The sequence below is a fragment of the Talpa europaea genome, assembly GCF_964194135.1.
Source record: "Talpa europaea genome assembly, chromosome: 1".
Taxonomy (NCBI): Eukaryota; Metazoa; Chordata; class Mammalia; order Eulipotyphla; family Talpidae; genus Talpa; species Talpa europaea.
In genome coordinates, this window is record NC_140073.1 from 99762577 (window position 1) to 99785490 (window position 22914).

General features: G+C 35.0%; 1 protein-coding gene across 3 annotated transcripts in view; it reads right to left on the reverse strand.

Annotated features, from left to right (window-relative positions):
• Positions 1-22914, reverse strand: part of WDSUB1 (WD repeat, sterile alpha motif and U-box domain containing 1) — a gene marked incomplete at both ends in the record, with an annotated part of 42557 nt that overhangs the window by 12273 nt on the left and 7370 nt on the right. The window contains 3 exons of one of the 3 annotated variants that reach the window (XM_084235434.1): positions 6347-6487; positions 7433-7612; positions 22777-22869. In XM_084235434.1, the coding sequence (XP_084091560.1) occupies positions 6347-6487; positions 7433-7612; positions 22777-22869 (414 nt within the window). Of the gene's footprint in view, positions 1-6346; positions 6488-7432; positions 7613-18826; positions 18925-22776; positions 22870-22914 lie in introns of those variants that run through there. The other 2 variants (XM_084235435.1, XM_084235436.1) reach the window with 2 other exon arrangements.

Below are 22914 nucleotides of genomic sequence, written 5' to 3' on the forward strand. Positions count from 1 at the left end.
GAGGGACGAATAACAATGAAAGAAGGCCCCCCAAAAAAAAAAGTTATTAAAAGAATAAATAAATAAAATCAAAGGAAAGACAAACACAATGGCAAATACAGATGTTAACATATCAATATTAACTCTAAATGTAAATGGGCTAAACTCTTCAATAAAAAGACACAGAGTTGCAGCCTGGATTAAGAAACAAAACCCAACCTTTTGCTGTCTCCAGGAAACACATTTAGCTACAAAAGATAAAAATAGGCTCAAAGTTAAAGGATGGAAAACAATCCTACAAGCAAATGGACCAAAAAAGAAAGCAGGAACAGCTATACTTATATCAGACAAAACAGATTTCAAACTCAAAAAGATAAAAAGAGACCCCAATGGTCACTAAATTATGATCAAGGGGACAATACTTCAAGAAGAAATAACACTCATTAACATATACGCACCAAACGAAGGAGCACCAAAATATATCAGACAACTGTTGTCCTCTCTGAAAACAGACATCAGAGAAAACACATACGTAGTGGGAGACTTCAACACACCACTATCAACAATGGATAGATCAACAAGACAAAAAATAAGTAAAGAAACCAAAGCTCTAAATAAGGACCTAGAGCAATTGGGCTTAACAGACATCTATAGAACACTAAACCCCAAAAAAACGGAGTACACATTTTTCTCAAGCGCACACGGATCATTCTCCAGGATCGATCACATACTGGGGCACAAGACAAACATCAACAGATACACCAAGATTGAAATCATATCAACCATCTTTTCTGACCATGAAGGCATCAAACTAGAAATAAACCATAAAAAGAAGGCAAGGAACTTTCCTACCTCATGGAGATTAAAAACCACACTACTGGAAGACCATTGGACTAATGAGGAGATCAAAGAAGAAATTAAAAAATTTTTTGAATTGAACGACAAGGAGGACACCAATATCCTAAATGTATGGGATGCAGCAAAAGCAGTAATAAGAGGAAAATATATAGCAATAGAAGCTCACATCAAGAAACAAGAAAGAACTCAAAGAAACAACCTAATCTCGAAGCTCAAAGATCTAGAAAAAGAAAAACAAAAAAACCCCAAAACCAGTAGAAGAAAAGAAATAATAAAAACCAAAGCAGAAATAAATGAAATTGAAACTAAAAAAACAATCCAAAAGATCAATGAAACCAAGAGCTGGTTCTTTGAAAAAAATCAATAAAATTGAAACTAAAAAAACAATCCAAAAGATCAATGAAACCAAGAGCTGGTTCTTTGAAAAAAATCAATAAAATAGACAAACCCCTAGCCAGGCTCACAAAGGAAAAAAGGGAGAAAGCACAAATAAACAGGATCATCAATGAAAGAGGAGAAATCACAACGGACACAGCAGAAATCAAAAGAATAATCAGTAACTACTATGAACAGTTATATGGAAACAAGTTTAACAATCTAGAGGAGATGGACAAATTCCTACAACTCTACAATCACCCAAAGCTAGATGAAGAAATAGAACACCTAAACAGACCAATTACAATTAGCGAAATTGAAATGGTAATCAAAAACCTCCCCAAAAACAAAAGCCCAGGACCTGATGGATTTACAAATGAATTCTACCAAACATTCAGAGACGAATTAGTGCCTATCCTTCACAAACTCTTCCAAAAAATTGAGAAGGAAGGGACGATACCAAACACGTTCTATGAAGCCAACATTACACTAATACCAAAACCGAACAAGGACAACACAAAAAAGGAAAACTACAGGCCAATCTCCCTAATGAACACTGATGCAAAAATCCTCAATAAAATTTTAGCCATCAGAATCCAACAATGTATCCATAAGATAATTCACCACGACCAAGTAGGATTCATTCCAGGGGCACAAGGATGGTTTAACATCCGAAAATCAATCAACGTTATCCAACACATCAACAAAAAGAAATATAAAAACCATATGATAATATCAATAGATGCTGAGAAAGCTTTCGACAAAGTGCAACACCCATTCATGATAAAAGCCCTTGAAATTCTTGGGATACGAGGAACATACCTCAACATCATAAAGGCCATCTATGACAAGCCAACAGCTAGTATCATTCTCAATGGAGAAAAGTTGAAAGCATTTCCATTAAGATCTGGAACAAGACAAGGATGTCCACTCTCACCACTGTTTTTCAATATAATACTGGAAGTCCTAGCCAGGGCAATAAGACAAGAGAAAGACATCCAAGGAATCCAAATAGGAAAAGAAGAAGTCAAACTATCACTATTTGCAGATGATATGATAATATACATAGAGAACCCCAAAAACTCCACAGAAAAACTAATTCAACTCATCAATCAGTTCAGTAAAGTGGCAGGATACAAAATCAACATGCAAAAGTCAGTAGCTTTCCTATATACAAACAATAAATCTGAAGAAGAAGAAATTTAAAAAAAACATCCCTTTTATTATTGAAACAAAAAAAATCAAATACTTGGGAATAAATCTAACAAAAGAGGTAAAGGACCCATACAAAGAAAACTATAACACACTGTTAAAAGAAATAGAAGAAGACAACGAAATGGAAAGACATCCCCTGATCTTGGATTGGAAGAATAAACATTGCATTGGAGCAAAGAAAGTTTGTTCAATAAATGGTGCTGGGAAAACTGGGTCGCTACATGCAAAAGAATGAAGCTTGACCACTACCTCACACCATACACAAAAATCAACTCAAAATGGATTAAAGAACTAGATATAAGACCAGAAACCATAAAATACATAGAAGGAAATATAGGCGAAACACTATGTGATATGCACATCAAAGACATCTTTAGACACATCACCCAAAGCAGTGATAGTGAAGGCAAAGATAAACAGCTGGGACTACATCAAATTCAAGAGCTTCTGCACAGCAAAAGAGACAATAACAAAAAAAAGAGAAACCCCACCGACTGGGAGAACATTTTTGCACACAACACTAATGATAAAGGACTGATGACAAAAATCTGCAAAGAGCTGATAAGACTCAACACAAAGAAAATAATCCAGTGAAAAAATGGGCTGAAGAGCTAAAAAGAAACTTCTCTGAAGAAGAAATGCAAATGGCCAACAGGCATATGAAAAAATGTTCAACATCACTTGTAATCAGGGAAATGCAAATTAAAACTATCATGAGATACCATCTTACACCAGTGAGAATGGCACATATTAAAAAAACTAGCAACAGCAAATGTTGGCGAGGATGTGGAGAAAAAGGAACTCTTCTGCACTGCTGGTGGGAGTGCAAAGTGGTCCAACCACTATGGAGAGCTGTGTGGAGATTTCTGGACCTACTAAACATAGAGCTTCCATATGATCCAGCAATTCCACTCCTAGGTATTTACGCAAAGGACACAGAAACATCAATTCCAAAGAGCACCTGCACCCCTATGTTCATAGCTATTTACAATAGCTAAGCTTTGGAAACAACCCAAATGCCCAAAAATAGATGACTGGATCAAGAAGATGTGGTACATATATGCCATAGAATATTACTCAGCATTCAAAAAGATAAACAATGCAATTTGCAGCAACATGGATGGCGCTGGAAGGGATCATGCTCAGTGAAATAAGCCAGAAAGAAAAAGAAAAATACCGGATGGTCTCACTCATAGCAGGAATCTAGAAAACTTAAATAAAGGGCCAGGAAAATGAATAACTATAAGAAAGTGAAAATCAAAATCAACAAACAACTATGAACCAGAGACACTTTATGGGTGGTGGGGTGTGGGGTGGTGTGGTCAAAAGAAGGGGATTGCAATTGTATGGGGAATATAAAAATAAAATTTATTTAAAAAAGGGCCTCCCCTGGTGGCGCAGTGGTTGAGCGCTGGACTGCGAAGCTGCCCGCAGCCTCTGCAGCGCCAGTTCGATCCCCGGCCCCTGGGGAGGGTCCCACTTGGCACGAAGACCTCTCCTGCCTTGCCCGCTGCTCCCCTCAGCAGTGTATTTCGTCAGTCTGCCTGTTCTGTTCTCCGCTCTGGCTAATTCTCTCACCCTCCCGCGCTTCTGACTTTACCCAGTGCTTGTATAAATAAATAAATAAATAAATAAATTATTTTTAAAAAAAAAGATAGTATCTAAATATCTTTCTAAAAACAAATGAATGGCCAATTGGAACATGAAAAGATGTTTAACATCACCAGTTACCAGGAAATGCAAATCAAAACCACAATGAGATATCACCTCACAAATGTTAAAATAGCTACTATCAGAAAGACAAGAAATAAGAAGTATGGAAATGGGGGAATCTTCATACACTATTGATGGGAATGTAAATTGGCACATCCACTATGGAAAATAGCATGAAGTTTCCTCAAAAAAGAAAAATGAAAAAGAACTACCATATGACCCAGCAACTCCACTTCTGGTTATTACGTGGAAAAATTAAAACACTAGTTCAAAAAGATGTAAGCCCCTTATGTTCTTTGTAACATCATTTATAATAGTCAAGATATGGAAACAATCTAGGTATGCACTAAAACATAAATGGATAAAGATGAGGTGGCATGTATATTCAGTGTAATACTATGCAGCAACAAAAAAGAATGAAATCTTGTCATTTGCAACATGAATGGACCTTGAGGATATTATGCTAAGGGAAACAAGCCATACTAAAAAACAAATAATATGTGATTTATGACAAGGTAGATGAGGGACTCACTTTACACACCTCTATGTTATTTGAAAAAAATTTTTTTAAAGATTAATTAATTTATTTATACAAGCACTGGGTACAGTCAGAAGCACGGGAGGGTGAGAGAATTCACCAGAGCCAGAGCAGGGCGCAGAACAGGCACAAGGACTGAAGTACACTGCTGAGGGGAGCAGCGGGTGGCAGGAGAGGTCTGTGTGCCATGTGGGACCCTCGCCCAGCGGCCGGGGATTGAACTGGCTCTGCAGAGGCTGCGGGCAGCTTCACAACCCAGCGCTCAATTGCTGCACCACTGGGGAGGCCCTATTTGAAAATTTTTTTAAGATCTATTGTTTTGTAATTAGAGGATGTTTGCAAAAAGAACAAATGTTTTCCATCTAAACATAGATCAAATTCAAAATTCCAAACGTAAAAGCTTTTTTAAAACCTGGAAGAAAATATTTACACTTTTAGGGGCCTCCCTGGTGGTGCAGGGGTTAAGACGCAGCACTATGAGGCTATCTGCAGCCACTGTGGCACAAGTTCGATCCCTGGCCAGAAAGGTGATCCGTATGGCGCAGCAGACCTCTCCTGACTCGCCTGCTGCTCCCCTCAGCAGTGTATTTCAGTGGATCTGCCTGTTCTGCTCCCCACTCTTGTCTCTGGTGAATCCTATCACCCTCCCACCCTGCATCTCTGGCCTGTACCCCAGCTCCTGTATGCATAAATAAATAAATCTTTAAAAAAAAGAAAATATTTACACTTTTATAAATGAAAAATGTTCCTGCCTACAAAAGTTCAGAACAAATAGACAAATCAAATATAGTAAAATGGTACTAATAAAGACCCCATATAATTCCACTAATAATGCAGACAAAATATAGATGGTTAGTATTTAAGTTCCTCAAATATTTGTCAAAGGTGATGAATAAATATTTTATATCAAGCATGTTTAAATGTTAAACTGCCAGTTAGAAAATTGTACTGCCTCCCTAGCAGAGAAAGGAACACCAGTTTCAAACAATCATTTATGAGCAAGAACAGTCACAAAATTCAATGATCACAAAACTGAAGAAAACAACCACATTTAAGTATATTGCTGAAAGGACTCTCATCTATAGAAAACAACCAAATAACAAATCTAACAACTAACTGGAATAAACTATTGTTCTTCACATTAATAAAATATTCTGATCGGTTAATTCTGCTTTGGGGCACATGCCATAAAATGCCATGAAAATAACCCTAAGTAATGGTAACCACAGAAAGAATCAAGTACCAAGATCCCCATGCAATGTCATTTACAAAAATAAAATGCATTTACAGTAGAAGAATCCAACAAACATAACATTGCCATGATGGAACAAAGTTATTAGGTGAAAAGTATGTAGACTAAGTCAATATTCAGAAATGTGTAGTTTTATACCAAAATAATACAGATTTACTGATTATAGCTATGTTTCAACAATGTTTTTTCTACTTTTATCTAAATCTCTTCCATGCAGTTTATTCATAAAGAAATATACCATGTTCAATAGTTCACCTCAGAACTAACAAGTTTTAAAAAAGAGAAAAAAACAGAAAATACTTAAAAATGAGAATTTTGAAAATTTTCCACATTTAAACAAACTTGTGTAAGCTGTCTAAACTATTATTCATTTAGCACATTATATGCCTGGAAACTCGGAGCTGCATCACACATACCTGAAGCGATGACAGGATCTTTCATAAGCTCCCTAGTTATTGGGCATATAAATTCATCAGGAATTCCAGAAGAAAGGGATTTCACCTCTGTCCTGAGCTCCTCAATTTTCCTCAGAACTTTACTGCGCAGGCCTAGAGATTCTAAAAAGAAAAATCATCTGTTAAGGTTGGAGGACTATTAGTAACCTTTATGCAAGTTTTTAGCAAACTAGAGAGATTTTATCTGCTATAACCAAATATGTCAGACATACTATTTTACCCCATGGAACTGTTTTCTTCATAAATTCTTTACTGAGTCTTTGCAGTATAGGACAGTATGTGATTAAAATATAATAAATCAGGGGCCTCCCCTAGTGGCGCAGCAGTTGAGCGCTGTTCTGTGAAGCTTGCCCGCAGCCTCTGCAGTGCCGGTTTGATCCCCGGCTGCTCTCCAGCCAGCCACCGGAGGAGGGTCCCCCATGGCGTGCAGACCTCTCCTGCCGCCCGCTGCTCCCCTCAGCAGTGTACTTCGGTCCTTCTGCCTGCTCTGCTCCCCGCTCTGGCTCTGGTGAATTCTCTCACCCTCCCGCGCTTCTGACTGTACCAGTGCTTGTATAAATAAATAAATTAATTAATTTTTTTTAAAAAAAAGACATGTTAACAGGCAAATTCTTACAAACTACATTACTGGTTGCCAGGGGCTAGAGAGAAGGGGAATAAAGAATGATTGCTAGTGGACAGGGATTTTTTATTTTTTGAGCTAATGAACATGTTTTAAATTAGATGGCAGTGATGGCTGTGTAGCGGTATGAATACACTAAAAATGACCGCACTGTACACTAAGAAAAGGGTGTGTGAATTATATCTCAATTTTTTAAGTATATGTTTTAAAATTTACAGCTATATAGTGACCTTACCAACCCAAAGAAATGCTAGGTAACATTTCTTTTCCATAATCTAATAAAAATATAGTGCCCTTCCATTCAAATACATATACTAGATTACTGTACTAGAATATTATGAAGAAAACATGAACTCAACTAAAACTACTTCAGAGTAAGTTACAAAAAGTTGCTTTTAAGCTCGCCTATCTTTTACTAATCTTACCAATTTTCAAATCATCTGCCAGACACTCTTTGGTGAGACTCAGCAGTTCTCTTCCATCAATGTTATTCACTTTGAAAATATCAACAAGATCCTTTAAACCTTGTGCACAAAGCCAAGTTGATACATCATCCTCTGACCAATCTTCAATAAACTGCTTTGGTTGATATTCTGTGGTCCTTGCTTAAAAAACAAAAATATACACAAGTAAAAAGGCAGTGAAATAACAAAGAAAAAGTATTCCCTTTGTAAGCATTTTCACTTTGCATTACCAATTGAAACTTCCTTAAATCTGTTTTATCATTTTAACATCCTTTTAATAAAAAATTAAAAATGTATAATTAAAGCATTATTTAATAGTACATTAAATATTACTCTTTGGGAACTTTTTTCATTTAGGAAGAACAATTTTTATTTATTATATAAAATGCTTATCAATAAAGGTATCCTATTTACTCTGCCACCTGTCTACTAGCACTACTTCTTGGTTAATTGTGATAGTAATAAAAACAAACTCAAATTATGTGTCAACACTGCTCGATGAAACCAAAATAGTATTATAATTCTGTTTTGCTCTCAGGCTATGCTTATCTGAAAAATTATATGCAGTGTAAATAAAAATATTATAAAACTACGGTAGGTGTAACATATAGATGTGCATGCAAAAGAATTTACCAACAGTTTTAGTGTAGATCAAGTACTTTAACTCTAGCTTCTCTAAAATTGTTTTTAAATTACATTAAACTTGAATGTACACTTTTTATGAAGAATAGCAACATGAATAATTTGTCAAAAAATTAGTGAATTTCTGAATTTTAAAAAATTCTTTTAATGGTGAGTGGGTTGAATTGGGTTAAATATGATGTCTTTACTAACCTTGGGGAAGTGTTTCCAGGTCAAATTGCCAGATGTTCACAGTTTTGTCCATTGAGCCAGTAGCAAGTAAATGAATATTCGGTGCAAAAGCACAAGTTGTGACATACCTAATTAATAAAAACAACTAGTATGTGTCTATTCTTGGACTAATTTCTTAATTATATTAATAGAAAGTAAGATTAAGTTCAAACCTAGTGTGATGAGTCAACATGTGAAGTATATTTTCAGTGTTCTGGAAAAAAAAAAAAAGCTTTTTTTTACTGAGGAAAGAGTAAAGTTACTGATAAAGGTTCCTTTGACAAATGTTCATATGACATATGCATCTTATTATTATGAGTCACTAAAGTTGAAACTTTACCTAATGAATAAAGAATAGCATGTATAACTAAATATCACATATTTATTTTTATTTCTCTCATTTGTCAGCACTGTTGTTTACCGTCCTAGAATTTTTTAGTATATAAGACTCTGGGCTTTTGATGATTTGTTTGAATTTACTAACAGTAACCTAAATGTCTACTATGTAAAATAATTTTTATTTTTGCTACAGTATTTGATTTATATCCCTAACAGGAATAAGTAGAACTAATCACTTAGATTTTGAGTACATTGAGGTGTTTATCCATATCTAGATGTATTTAACTGAGTTATACATATTTTATGGAGAAATTTAATGTTAGCTGTTTTTATGAATGGAAAATCTAATGGAAAAGCCTCTAGAAATACTAAGATCTACTTCACCTACACTGTTTTCAGTTTCCTGCTAGAATTCTCTGTGATGTGAACTTCTATATGAAAGGCTAGTCCTAGCTTCCTTGTTTGACCCACTACACTTTGATGACTTACATCTTCATCTTATTTGCTGGTATAACTACAGCCTGAACTTGATCATTACAAGGCTACACTCAACAAAGATTTCGCTTGGGTAAGTATTTCATAGACTACATTTTCATGATAAATAAAATTTTTATACCTATGTAACTTGATCTTTATTCACAAGAATCTGCCAAAAACTCTTATTTTTCCAAATCCATTATAAACCTATCTTCTAAACTCTAAATCCAGTCAGAACTCTAACAGTGGTAGGCTACTTTCAGGTAGACTCTAGAGAACATTCATCCTTTGCTGTTACATCCTGTTGTAAATGCTTAAGAATAACTTAAAAGTGATTTTTTTGGATAACTGATCCTCTTTAAATCTGTGTTGTCTTTGAGCACATTAAATATCTATCTTAAAATCTTTATTGAAATGTTTAAAGACCTGTCCCAGAATCAATATTTTACTTGCCTATTTTGTCATTTCTGAAAATATATGTATTATAGTCTTGAACACTTAACAGAAAAAAAAAGTATACAATTTCTTTTATCTTGCATAACTAGAGAAGTTTAGCTGACTAATAAACACAATTAAATAGATTACACATACAACATTTTGAAATACTTACAACATCATACACTATGACCGACTTATCCACTGATCTTTAAAAGAAAAAAGAAATTATGGGTGAAAAGTTCTACATATCATAGTACAAAATTTATGTAATTAGTATTTTTTAATCACTTTAGTATTTTAGAAAAAGCTAAAATATCAAATGTGATCTTTTGTATGTATGTATGAACTTTTTTCGTAAATGACAGACCATATATGACATTAGAAAATTATAAATTTTATTAGACCACAAGTATATACTATTCATACTATATAGTCATGAATAAGCATTTGACACAAACCACATCAAGTTAATAATTCAAAGGGAAAAAGGGAAAAACCACAAGGACAAGCTACTACTTCTACTTGATGTTTGTTTCAGATACCATTGTTCTTTATCATCGATGTGGCTATGCCTTAATTACTAGTGTATGTTTAGTCCATTCCTAAATATACGGATAAGGTGTACACACATACATATATTTATATACATATTGATAGTGACTCTTTGAAAACTAATCCTAAACTTGAAATGGATTTGAGGAGACTTCCTGTAAGAGTGCAAAAATCAAAATCTACCACCCAGGATTATTCTAATGATGAAAAAAAGATACAAAGAAAAACATACTATAGAAAAGTACATAATTTAAAACAGATAAATAGCTTCCACATAATACCTTCTCCCCTTTGCAAAGAGTCTTTATGTCGCCATGATATATGTTGCAAGATGAGAAAACACATCAGTAATATAAGTGTTAGGAATCTCTGTACAACTTTAAAGTTTGTACTTATGATTTTGAAAAGGCAGATAATTATAGTCCGACCATGGGAGTCAGACCCTTTAAAAAGCAAAAATTCCTTGTTTAATTGACTATGCAGAGCTGATGATAGATTTTGACTACAGAATCTTTGTCACATGTTCAAAATACAAGGTATAACTTAAATGTTCAAATACAAAATAAATCATAAGAAAATAGAAAGCATATAAATTGATCTTGAATATCAAAAAAGGATTACAGCATTAAATATAAAATTCCAGTCAAAAACTGAAATAATGATTATTAGCAGCTATTGATAAATATTTATATGCTAGATATAATTTAGGGACATTGTTAATCAGTCCTAAATTTCTCAAGGAATAAAGTATTACTGAAATCTCTAAAATTTTTAGGAAAAACTCCATTATGTCTAAGCAGCCTAAGAAATTCTAAAAGAAAATTCCCCTTTCTGAGACTACCACTAAGTACAATTAAAACTACCCCTTCTTGAAGCTATATCACTAGAAAAGCTGAGTAATCAATTGTGATCTTTATGCGCATTGTTCTGGGAAATCAAATCAGGACAATAAGAAGAATCCAATGTGGGTATAACAAGCAATACTAAAAGCATATGACTGAAATATCAAGCACCATAAGTATCTGCTCAAGGAATTGAGACAATCTTTTAGGCAACTGATAGCTATCATGAAGACAATGGAGTAGGTTTGCTTGCTGATGAGGTGCAGGAAAAGCAAAGGCCAAGCATGAATTCTTAGGTGTCTACTGAAACTAAGCAAGAAGAATGGGGGTAGGGGTAGAGACCAGCAGACTTTTTTTTTTAATAATTTATTTATTTATACAAGCACTGGGGTATACAGGCCAGAGGCACAGGAGGGTGAGAGCATTCATCAGAGACAGAGCAGGGAGCAGAACAGGCAGGACTAAAGTACACTGCTGAGGGGAGCAGAAGACAAGACAGGAAAGGTCTGCCTCGCCATGTGGGAATCTCCCTGGCCAGCCGGGAATTGAATTGGCACTGCAGAGGCTGCGGACAGCTTCATAGTGCCGCGCTCAACCCGCTGTGCCACCAGGGAGGCCCCTTTATTTATTTTTAAGATTTATTTATGTATGCATACAAGAGCTGGAGTGTAGGCCAGAGGTGCGAGGGGAGAGGAGAAGTATTCACCAGAGACAAGCAAATCGACTGAAGTACACTGCTGAGGGAAGCAGCAGGTGAGACAGGAGAGGTCTGCTGTGCCCTGTAGGTAGCTCCCTGGCCAGGGATCAAACTCGTGCTGCAGTGGCTGCAGACAGCTTCATAGGTTGCATCTTAACCCCTTGCACCACCAGGGAGGCCCAAGACCAGCAGACTTTGAGATAAAAAAAGATTTAAAACTCACTTTCTAGGTCATCTAATTTGACTAATGGGAATTCAAAAGAAGATGCAACAGGATTTGATAACTAATTAGATTTGCAGGGGAGGAAATGAGGATTAGAGAAAAATAGTAGTTTCAATATATTTAAGATTTGGAAGGCCAGGTGAATTAACAGACCACCATAAACAGACACAAACTAAAATAATTTGAATCTAATGAAATAAAAAACCTCAAAGTGTTCTCCAAATTGAATTAAAATTCCAGCATTTTGGTGCTCTGGCCTACGCATTTCCTGCCTACTTCATATAACTCTTTCCTCAACTTTTCAGTACTCATATTCCATCACATTCTGCCCTATCACCTTTATCCCACATTTCTCTTCATGAAGGAACCATCAGTATTCAATCCTTTTGATACTCCATTCCTACAATTTTGTGGTACTCTAAAACCTCAACTCTGCTCACTCAAAAATACAAGAAAAACACACCAATTATATCTAGATGGTTACTGGATGAGAGCAACAACACGTATAGTTCTTGATATAGAAGAGCACATAATCATCAATTTATGGGAGATCAGTGACACAGTACAGATACCCATGTCACAAGTTCCCTAAAGCATTTTAATCCAAACAAACTTTATATAATGGCCACAGATACTTAAAAAAAAAAAAATCAACATATATTTCTTGTGGTCTAGTTTGTTCCTAAAGTTTAAAGATTTATTTTACACTCAAGCATTTTTAATTTTCAATCTATTTATGTATGCTTCTTCTCATTCTCTTATAAAGATAGCAAACACAATATAAAAATTATGTAAGGAAATTTGCTAGAGAACATAGGACAGGAAGAGGTAGGGATGAGAAATGAAGATTAAAATTAGTATCCAAAATTTATGTCTTAAAAATCCAGTCCAATTAATTAACGTAGGGTTATAAGTTTACTTCTGAGCTTTTTCAATAGCAATTCAGAAAAGGAAAAACAAACTATTACACAATTTAAGATACAAGAAACACAAACCCAATGCTTGGAAAAGAGATACCAATTCCTTAGAATGAAATGAACTAGTTTTACTGGAGTGTTTAAGAGAGAGAGGCACCATGAAACATAAAGGTCCTCAGCAACTCTTCCTGAATGAAAATGGTTAAGTTTCAAATAGGTATTTTGTGTTGTCCTTCAGTGCAGGCCAATGGATAAAATTCAATTCAGGGAAAAAAAAAAAACAAAACAGAAATCAGAAAACCAGTGGGAGAAGTTTAAATGATTTCATACAATTGTCCAAAGTTGTAAATAACAAATAATTACAGGTACCATTATAATATATAATATTTACTAAACATGTATTGAGCAATTATGTCCCAAATTTAAGCAATAAATGCTTTGCCTGCATTTTCTTATTTAAGCTTTATAATAATCTTAGGAAGAAAGTGCTATTATTGTCCCCATTTTATAATTCAGAAAAGTGAAGCTGAAAGAAGAGCTGGATCTAGTTTGCTCAAGGTTACACAGCTAGGAAATAACAGAGCTGGAATTAAAACTTAGTTCTGTGTGATCCTAAAACTCATGTTTTCAGATTTTATAGTTCCTAGAAAATCTTCCTTCAAGAGTATATTAAAATTAAAATTGATTCATTACATATGCATACCCCGAAAGTATAGCCTTAAAAACTTACAAAGCAGATGGCAGGGCTATTCAAGTTTCACTAACGCTTTCACAAGACATCTAACTTCAAGAAATGTAATATCAGAAAACCCTCCATGTCAAATTCCAATATGCACATTTAGGCTAAATGAATGGGCTTTTCAACAGGATTGTTAACAATACTGAAGAGAGTGTAGTGGCAAAAAGACGATTTGCATTTCGGAAAGGTGTGATTAAGCCTTCTTATGTTAGGCATTACTGAGCAAGAGAAGGTTGTTAAAACTACTCATAATTCAGGACAATAAAACTATTGTCCACATTTATAACATAGATAAAACAAACAGCATCTTGTTACAAAGAGGGGAAACACTTCCAATACCTTATGAAATACAATTCTTGGTATCCCTTTCCCTTCTGCTAAGCAGAAATGACAGATGACTGGAAATTTTGGAGGAAGATGCTGAGCTGTGTGGCTTAGTCCCTTCTGGATTTTCTCTTTTCTCTGATCTGCTCCTGCAGGGGATGTCTGTCGTGCTCTATGCTGCCCAAGAGCAGGTGGTGAGCCTGTTGGGTGCAGATCTACAGTCATATAATCTAGTCTGCCCTGTATTTCTATCTCACTGGTTTTCACTGAAGAAAAGAGGGTGCCATTTATTGAACTCTGAAAATTCTGGCAATGATGGGCATTTAAAAAACTGATATGGAAACCTAACAGAACTGAGCATTTATGAATAGAAGCCTCTATTTGAATTATATAAAGTCTGAATCTTCTTGCTTATATAGAAGCTAATACATATAATGTTCATTTTATCTAGCTGGTTCAAGAGAAGTAGGGTAGAATAAAAGATAAAGTCTGGTAAGGGGCTACACTTAGCGGAAGTGCTATTAGAAGAGAGATGTTTAAAAAGATGCAGGGGAGGAAGTTCCTACATATTTTGCTCCAAGATATATGATGCCATCATAGCTCCTAGGGCAAATGGAACATGTGAAGCAGATGTAAGACTATCTTCTGCTAACCTGGATGGAAGAGATTTTTCAAAAATATAAAAACAATGCCACTCCTTTCACTATTTTCCTAAGGAAAAAAAATACTACGTTGATATGCAATGCGTTTATTGTTTTTAAATTAAAGATATTTTGGTATGTTTTCAGTTTTATTCTCTGTAAATAACTATATTATACATACACACACATACACACAAAAGAGCAAAAGCTCTTAAGGCTCAGTTTTAAGAGAGTCAAAGAATCCTAAAACCAACAAATAAAAGAATCACAGACCTAAATCATGATTTGCTTTCTTTACTTCACCTTAGTACCCATCTCCCATAGGTAGGCAATGCATGTTAGAATTGCTTTAAAAGTTTCAAGTGTTCTCCAAAATCTACTCTATAAAATTACAGCACCCTAAGTCCTCTATCATTTCTACAACCTATTTTTCCCATCTTCAATTTCCCTTACCCCATTTTACATTCACCACACATTCTAACAGTTTCTTGCCTGTTGGAAAGCCCATTCTGTCCCCCAATCCAAATATATCTGCATATATAAATTCTAAACTGCCTTTTTTATTGACACCCCATGTCTATGAGCTACACAACCTCCTCGGTACAATTTCTGATCTATAATCCCATTCTGCTGTCACTCATTTTTCCTATCTAGTCATTTCATATATTTTTTATCTTACCGTTTTTTCCACTGTCTCCCTTTTTCTCCTAAGTATCAAGTCTATCTTACCAATGACTTTTAATCATAAATGGAATCTATCTTTGACCAATTAACTTATTTACTGACTCATCAGATATGACTTAAACATCTCAATTCTCCTAAAAGACCTAATTGTTTATATTTCACCAATTTACATTTCCAACTCACTCACTTGCTTGTATCTATATGATCTATTATAATTGTCAGTGAGTTAGCCACTTGAGTCATAAAAACTTGAATTTCATACAATTATTTTGTCAATTAACTTTTCTTCTGAAGAGTGGAATGCATAATATGTCCCCCAAAACAACAGAAGGAAATACATTTTTTTTTTAACTTTCTACTAATTTCAATTCTAGGTCAAAGGAAAACTATTTTCATCTTTTAAGATGAAGAGTCACATCTAAAATTACACAACATAACCTACAGTTGAACCGTAAATGACAGCAGGGCTAGGGACACCAACCCCACATCAGACCTTCAAAAATAACTTATAATACAGTCCTCTGTATCCATGTAAAGTGGACTGTGCAGTTCAAGCTCATGTTGGTCAAGGATCAACTGTATTTGGTTGATTATTTGGCAGTGATTGTAACAAGTGGAAAAAAAAACTTGTCATGCTTAGTTCAGGGCATTTTAAGTGGAGGTTAGTAGCCAAAATATCTTGGAGCCAAAGCTGTTATGAAAAGCCATGAATGTGGGTTTCAATGCAGTGGTACAATCAGACAGGAAAGTTTTACAAAATCCAATAGCAGAAGAAAAAATATATAAAAGTATTCAAAAGGAAGATTAAAGTAATTGAATCAAGCCACTGCACCCCTAACCAACTGCTTTACAGAATACAGCTTTGAAAATTAAAAGCCAAGATTAAAATTTTCAACAAAGAATTTGGTATCATAAAAAGTGACATAGTGGATCTGAAAAAATAAGCAAATACAAATTCTAGAACCAAAAAATAAGGTATATTAAAGACTTATTACCAGTTTAACATCAGTAAAAAAGGAACTATCAGAACAAAGCACAAGATATAAAAAAATGAGAAATACACAGAAGGGAGGGTAAGAGTAAGAAAGTATTAATTGGTGTCCCAGAATTAGAGAAGATAAAGAGGCAACATTTAAAGAGATAATTAAGAAGGCTTTCCCTGAACTGATGAAATAGCTTTCTAAATATTTAAGAAGCTCAGTGAATTCCAAGCACATTATATAAAAAGAATTCTAAATCTAGACGCAAAGCAATGTACAGAAACCAGAGTAGTCAGCAGAAAAAATATGAATTACATCTAAAGGAACAACAGAATAAAACTGATTTCTCTACAACCATCATAAACGAGTATGTCCTATGTTATGTTTGTCCCAACAAGCCAAGGTTGTTTTAACATTTGAAAAAAATCAATGTAATTTACCATACTAATAGAATAAAAGAAAAATTATGTCATCATTTTAAAAGATGCAGAAAAAGTCAATTGATAAAAGACAACATTTTTCATGATTTTTTACACTTTTCATGATTTCTTACAAACTTGAATATTTAAAAAAGCTTATCCCAATTATACAATGACCATGAATAGTGTTTGATAATGAAAGCTTTGCAATGAGAAATCAAGACAAGAATGGCTGTTGTCTCTATTTCCATTATCCAGTAAGTAGTTTAGTGAGGCATAAAAGATATCAAACACATAAGCATTAGAAAGGAAGAGACAAAGGCCATCATTGACATATGATTTTGTGCATAGAAAATCCATAATTAGAATCAATAAATCCATCTTTCCATATATATTTCTTTACATTAGTGAAACCTTGTATAATAATGAAAAAATTACATTTTTGAAAATAAAAGAAACTCTACATATAATTATTGAGAGAAACTGAAAGGCTAGTACGTTGAAAAAAATGCTTTATTTGTGGATTAGAAGATTCAATATCATAAAAATGTAATTCTCAAATTTATTAGAATGAATATAATCACAATCACAGGTTTGGGAAGGGGGGGAATTGTAGACCATCTGGCAAGCTAGTTCTGAAATTTATATGCAAGTGTCAAAAAGCCAGCAATAATCAAAATATAAAGCCTTGGATAGACAGAGTGGCATGAGAGCAAGTATAGAAAGAAAAATAGAAAAAACTACTAGGCCCACACATACACTGTCAGTGATTTCTGACAAGCTGTCTATCAAAGTAGTAGAAAAAAGGATGATCTTTTCAATATATAATGCTGAAACAACTGGATGGATATGGAAAAAAATGAAACTGGATTCCTATCACATATCATACCCACAAATTAAATTTGAGAAGAAAAAACAATCAAGGTTTTGGAATATAAGAAAATACCTTCGTGTCCTCAGAATATACAAAAATTAACTATACAAAAATTAACAGTGAAAGGGCAAATCCACAGGATGGGGAAAAGATTTATACCACATATAAGAAATAGATGATTCATACATGGAAACAGAAAAAGGAAACATCTATACATTAACATGCACACACACACGTGTATATATAAAATAAGCAAAGCAGTAAGAAAAAGGTAACCCAGGGGGCCTCCTTGGTGTTGCAAGGGGTTAAGTCTCAGCACTATGAAGCTATCAGCAGCCACTGAGTTTGATCTCCGGCCAGGGAGCTACCCACATGGCAAGGCAGACCTCTCCTAACTCACCCACTGCTCCCCTCAGCAGTGTATTTCAGTCGGTATGCCTGTTCTGCTCCCCACTCTGTCTCTGGTGAATCCTCTTAGCCCCCCACACCTCTGGCCTACCCCAGCTCTTGTATGTATAAATTTTTAAAAAAAATCTTTTTTTAAAAAAGAATAAGAAAAAGGTAACCCAGAAAAATGGTCAAGAGACATGAATAGATACTCGACAAAAGAGGAAATACATATACCAACAAACTTCTTAAAGGGTTCTAAACTCATTTTTTTTTTTTCAGGAAAATACAAAATAAAGCCATTGTCAAGTAACATTCCACATTCATTAGAATGGCAAATATTGAAAAAACCCACAATATCAAGTACAGGCTAAGATAGGAATTAACATTACTGTTAGTATTTAATCACAGGAGAATTTTAGTATTACCTGCCAAAGTTGAAAATCAATTCCATCTATGAACCATCTATTCCATTGCTATGTATTTATCTTACAGAAAGTCATGAACATGTGCAATGGGAAATATGAACATAGTAACAGAATTACTACTATGATGCTCCCAAAATGGAAATAAACTTCATTAAAAAGGACAAGCTATTGCATATACATGCAAAAGAATGTTACACAATTAAAACCAACAGCCCACAGCTATATGCAGTAATATGAACACATGTGACAAAGTTGAGAAAAGGCAGACACAAAATAATTCATATTGGATGATTTCCATAAGTCATTTTAAAAGAAAAGGCAATACTGCTTATGAACCTGAGCTTTTGTCATCAGAAAGGTGTACTTTCTGATGGAAAGGACTTCTGAAGGAAAGGACTTCTGCAACAGAATCAGCAGAATTCTACCTGGCAGTGTTTTACACTGCTATGCCTCATAGTAGTTGATTGAGCTATTCTTGACATTTTATGTATTTTTCTGTTTGTCCTATTTCATATCAAAACAGTTTAAGCAAATTAGACAGCTTACCCCGAGACTAGCATCTGTCCATTATGAGAAAAAGCACAAGCCAGAACAGGAGCACAGTGTCCACTCAGTGTACTTTTATATTTTAACTCAAAACCTGCAAATAACAAGATGAGAAAAATTAGCAAGAGATCCACACTTAGAATTCATTTTTAAGTCAAAACTATTTCACTTATTTATCCAATAAATACTCTTAGTACCTAAAAGACATGAAAATGAAGAATTCACTAAGCAACTCAGATAATTAGAATGCAGTGATTAACTGTTTTTAAATGTTGAATAATGGGCTTAAAAAAATGGTATATTCACCAAAGGCTGGGGGTGGGGGCGAATAGGGAGGGTTAGGGGGTAGGAGGGTGTTAAAATGGGTATCTAATAAATATATATTAAAAATATATATCACATATATTTCAGTTGTCAAAAGAATCAAGTGCCTATAGTTCATTAAATCTGATATTTTCTCATTACATAATAAAAAATAATGAATGGTAACTAACTCAAATTATAATTTCAATATATTTTATAATATTCCTAAAAAGTATAACAATAAAATCCTCTTTATCCTTTTTTAAAAAGATTTATTAATTTATGCATACAAGAGCTGGGATACAGGCCAGAGATGCGGGGGGGGGGGGGGTGGTGAGAGGACTCACCAGAGACAGAGTGGGGAACAGAACAGACAGACTGACTGAAACACACTGCTGAGGGGAGCAGCAGGCGAGGCAGGAGAGGTCTGCTTCGCCATGTGGGTTGCTCCCTGGCTGGTCAGGGTTCGAACTCGTGCTGCAGAGGCCGCAGATTGCTTCATAGTGCGGTACTTTACCCCTCATGCCACCAGAGAGGCCCCTTTTTATGCTTTTTATAATTACTAAACAGAATTGTCACAACTATTTTAAACATAAACCAAGGAAATTCAATATATTTTAGTGACAACCTATAAAAATAATTAAAAAGTTGGCGTGGGGAAATAAGTGAAATCTGTAATTCTCTCAGACTTAATAAACACTTTTTGGAAATGTTAATGATTCTGAAGAGAACATTTAACTAAACACAAAGGTCATTAGAGCGGGTAAAAGCTTCAACCTTAGAATGAAAAAAATACTTTTTGTTTTCCTAATCTGAGAGCACAGATGTGAGCAATAAAGGCAGTGTGTGAAATATACATATCAGTAAATAGGCATAATCAAACAAAGCAAAAATACTGACAAGATGCAAACCAAATGAAGACCTTTAAAATTTGCAGTATGATCCTAATAGGCTACATTCTCAAATATAAGACCCATGTATCTATTATTCCTCCCTACATATAAGCAATTAAAATAATTAGCTGCAAATGTTAACTGTTTTGTAAAAAGGTTTTAATTGCACATGTTTATAAACTGTTTTGTGTTTTTAAAGAGTTAGTGTAAAAATACACTTTCCATACATTGTATGAAAAGCTCTAGTCTTGAGCAATTAAAATTTATTATATTCAGTACATCCAAGTAATACTATATTCATGTTTTCTTATAAGAATCTTATGTTGGGCCTCCCCGGTGGCACAGCGGTTGAGCGCTGGGTTGCGAAGCTGCCCGCAGCCTTTGCAGCGCTGGTTCGACCCCGGCTGCTCCCCGGCTCCCGGAGGAGGGTCCCACACGGCGGCGCGCAGACCTCTCCTGCCAGCCCGCTGCTCCCCTCAGCAGTGTACTTCGGTCCTTCTGCCTGCTCTGCTCCCCTTCTCTGGCTCTGGTGAATTCTCTCGCCCTCCCACGCTTCTAACTGTACCCAGTGCTTGTATAAATAAATAATAATAATAATAAAAAGAATTTTATGTTAACAAGAGCAGAAGGAAAAGGTAGGATAGGCCAGAGAAGTAATGGAACTGTTATCCTCAGCGTCATATCACCGAATACATTAAAAGAATATATGTAACCTCATAGGCAGTACATTTTCACAAAAAAAAGAAATTATTTATTTCTTGATAACAGACCCTTCTCCATATACTTATAATGAAAAAGATTCTTTCCTTGACCAAACTCTAGCCAGGCCCTACCGAACACTCTTTTTAACTAGGCCTTAACCTTAGCCTTTGAAGACCTGAACAAAACTAAGACAGATTCTAAGGGCTCAACGTTGCACCCCAAGGATGACTCTAGTCTCTTTAAAGTGCCTGTCTGAGAAAACTCAAAGCTGCCAAAAGAATTTATCGTTTGTTCATACATAAAGATCGGGCTCCTGTCTTCAGCGTCTATGAGAGCACAAAAGTTCAACTTGCAGAAAAGGCAGTTCACTAACCCAGAGAGGTTTCACGCTGACCGGCACCCACCACTTCCTGCATTTTGTTAACTTTTCATTTTCCTAACTCCACAGAGTTCCCACTTACCTCCCTCCCTATTCTCCTTTTACAACACCTCATCACTTCTGTACAAAGCAAAGTCACTATGAACTGAGCTCATGCTGGATTCCCTTCCCTACTCGAGTAGAAAATTACCCTTAAAATCTAGCCTTATCACTTACCACTTGTCAAAGTGTCCTGCTTTTTTATCTTTGCCAATACTGTGAACAACGAAATGTAGGTTTGTGGTTTAACTGAAGTTTATTAAACAAACAATAAGACAATTTTTAGGCATCTGAAGCAAGATGGCTAATTGACCACATGATTTCAGAGTTCCCATTAAAATAATGCAGGAATTAATAAAGATGTAAATTCACATCAATGAAAAGAATGGGAAAAGAGGCATCAGTAAACCAGAAATTGAAACCAATTTAGGGAAAGCAGAAAGCAAGTGAATGGATAAAATATTATCTAGCAACAGCACAGAGTACTGAGAGGGGAAGTGGAGGCTAAGCCCAGAAGAATACCAATTTACCCTAGAAAACCTCAAAAGCTTTAGGATTATTAACAGTCAGGGAAAGGGAACATCAGAATGACACAGAAAAATTAACTAAAAGTCTGTTTAGGAAACGCTTGTCTACCTCCAATCCCTCGAGTCCACCATTCTATGCTGCAGGAGGGCCAGATGCTTCTCCCAGGCATAACATGTCTAAAGAAAATAAGGACTGTCTAGGGAGTTCAGAGGCAGTTCCAGAGCAACAAAGACTCCCACATTCTCTAAGCTCCCTAACAGGGCCAACAACCAGCTCTTCATCCTAAAGGGAAGCCAGCAACAACAAACCACCACAGGCACAGAGCTTCTAAACAGCTTATTACTTTTTAATTCTTAAATGCAAGTAGAATAATAACATCAGTTCATATTGAAGAAGGAAAGATCAGAGTAAATCAAAAAAAGGAACTAAGAGCAAACCAAGATGATCAGGAAACAGAAGGTAACTTCAAAACAAAGGCAAAAAATTTATAGTTGATACACTGAGAGTTTTGAGATGACCTTGATTCATAAAACAGAAGGATGATACTATAAAAAAAGAGATGAACTTTCAAAAATAGAAAATTAATAGGATAAAAAATTCACATGGAGTTAAAAGGTAATTCTGAGGAATTTTTCCAAAGTAGAAAAAAAGATAAAAAGAGAAATGGTGGAGGTGGGGCACAGACATAAAGAATCAAGTCAAGGAGCCCATTGAAGTGAGTTATAAAGAGAGTAAAGAAGAAATTATTGAAAAATAAACACTGTATTCTTGAATGCCACGTTTCTTGGCTGAAGAAACAGTACAGTGCATGGGGGAAACATCAACAACCCCCCCAAAAAACTACAGTGAATACATTTTAAATATGGTGGTATAAAACAGTATTTATAGAAACAATGAAGGCTACTTAAAGGGTTGAAAACAGATAAAGTGACAAGCAGTTGCCTCTGGTCTGTGTGTGGTGATATAAGATCATAATCAGCAATGAGCATCCCATTTTAAAACATATTTTTAGTAACTTAACTACCTGGAGTAATAAAACTAAATAAAACATAAATATTATCTGAATTACAAAAATCTTAGAGAACTACAAATGAATACATACCTAATGTATGGGTAAAAGAAACAACCCACATCTTGATCTGGCAATCTTGACCACACGATGCCAATTTAAAAAACTGAAGACCTTGTTCTCCATCTAAAAACATAAATTTGTTAAAATTCAAAGAATTGATAAAAATAT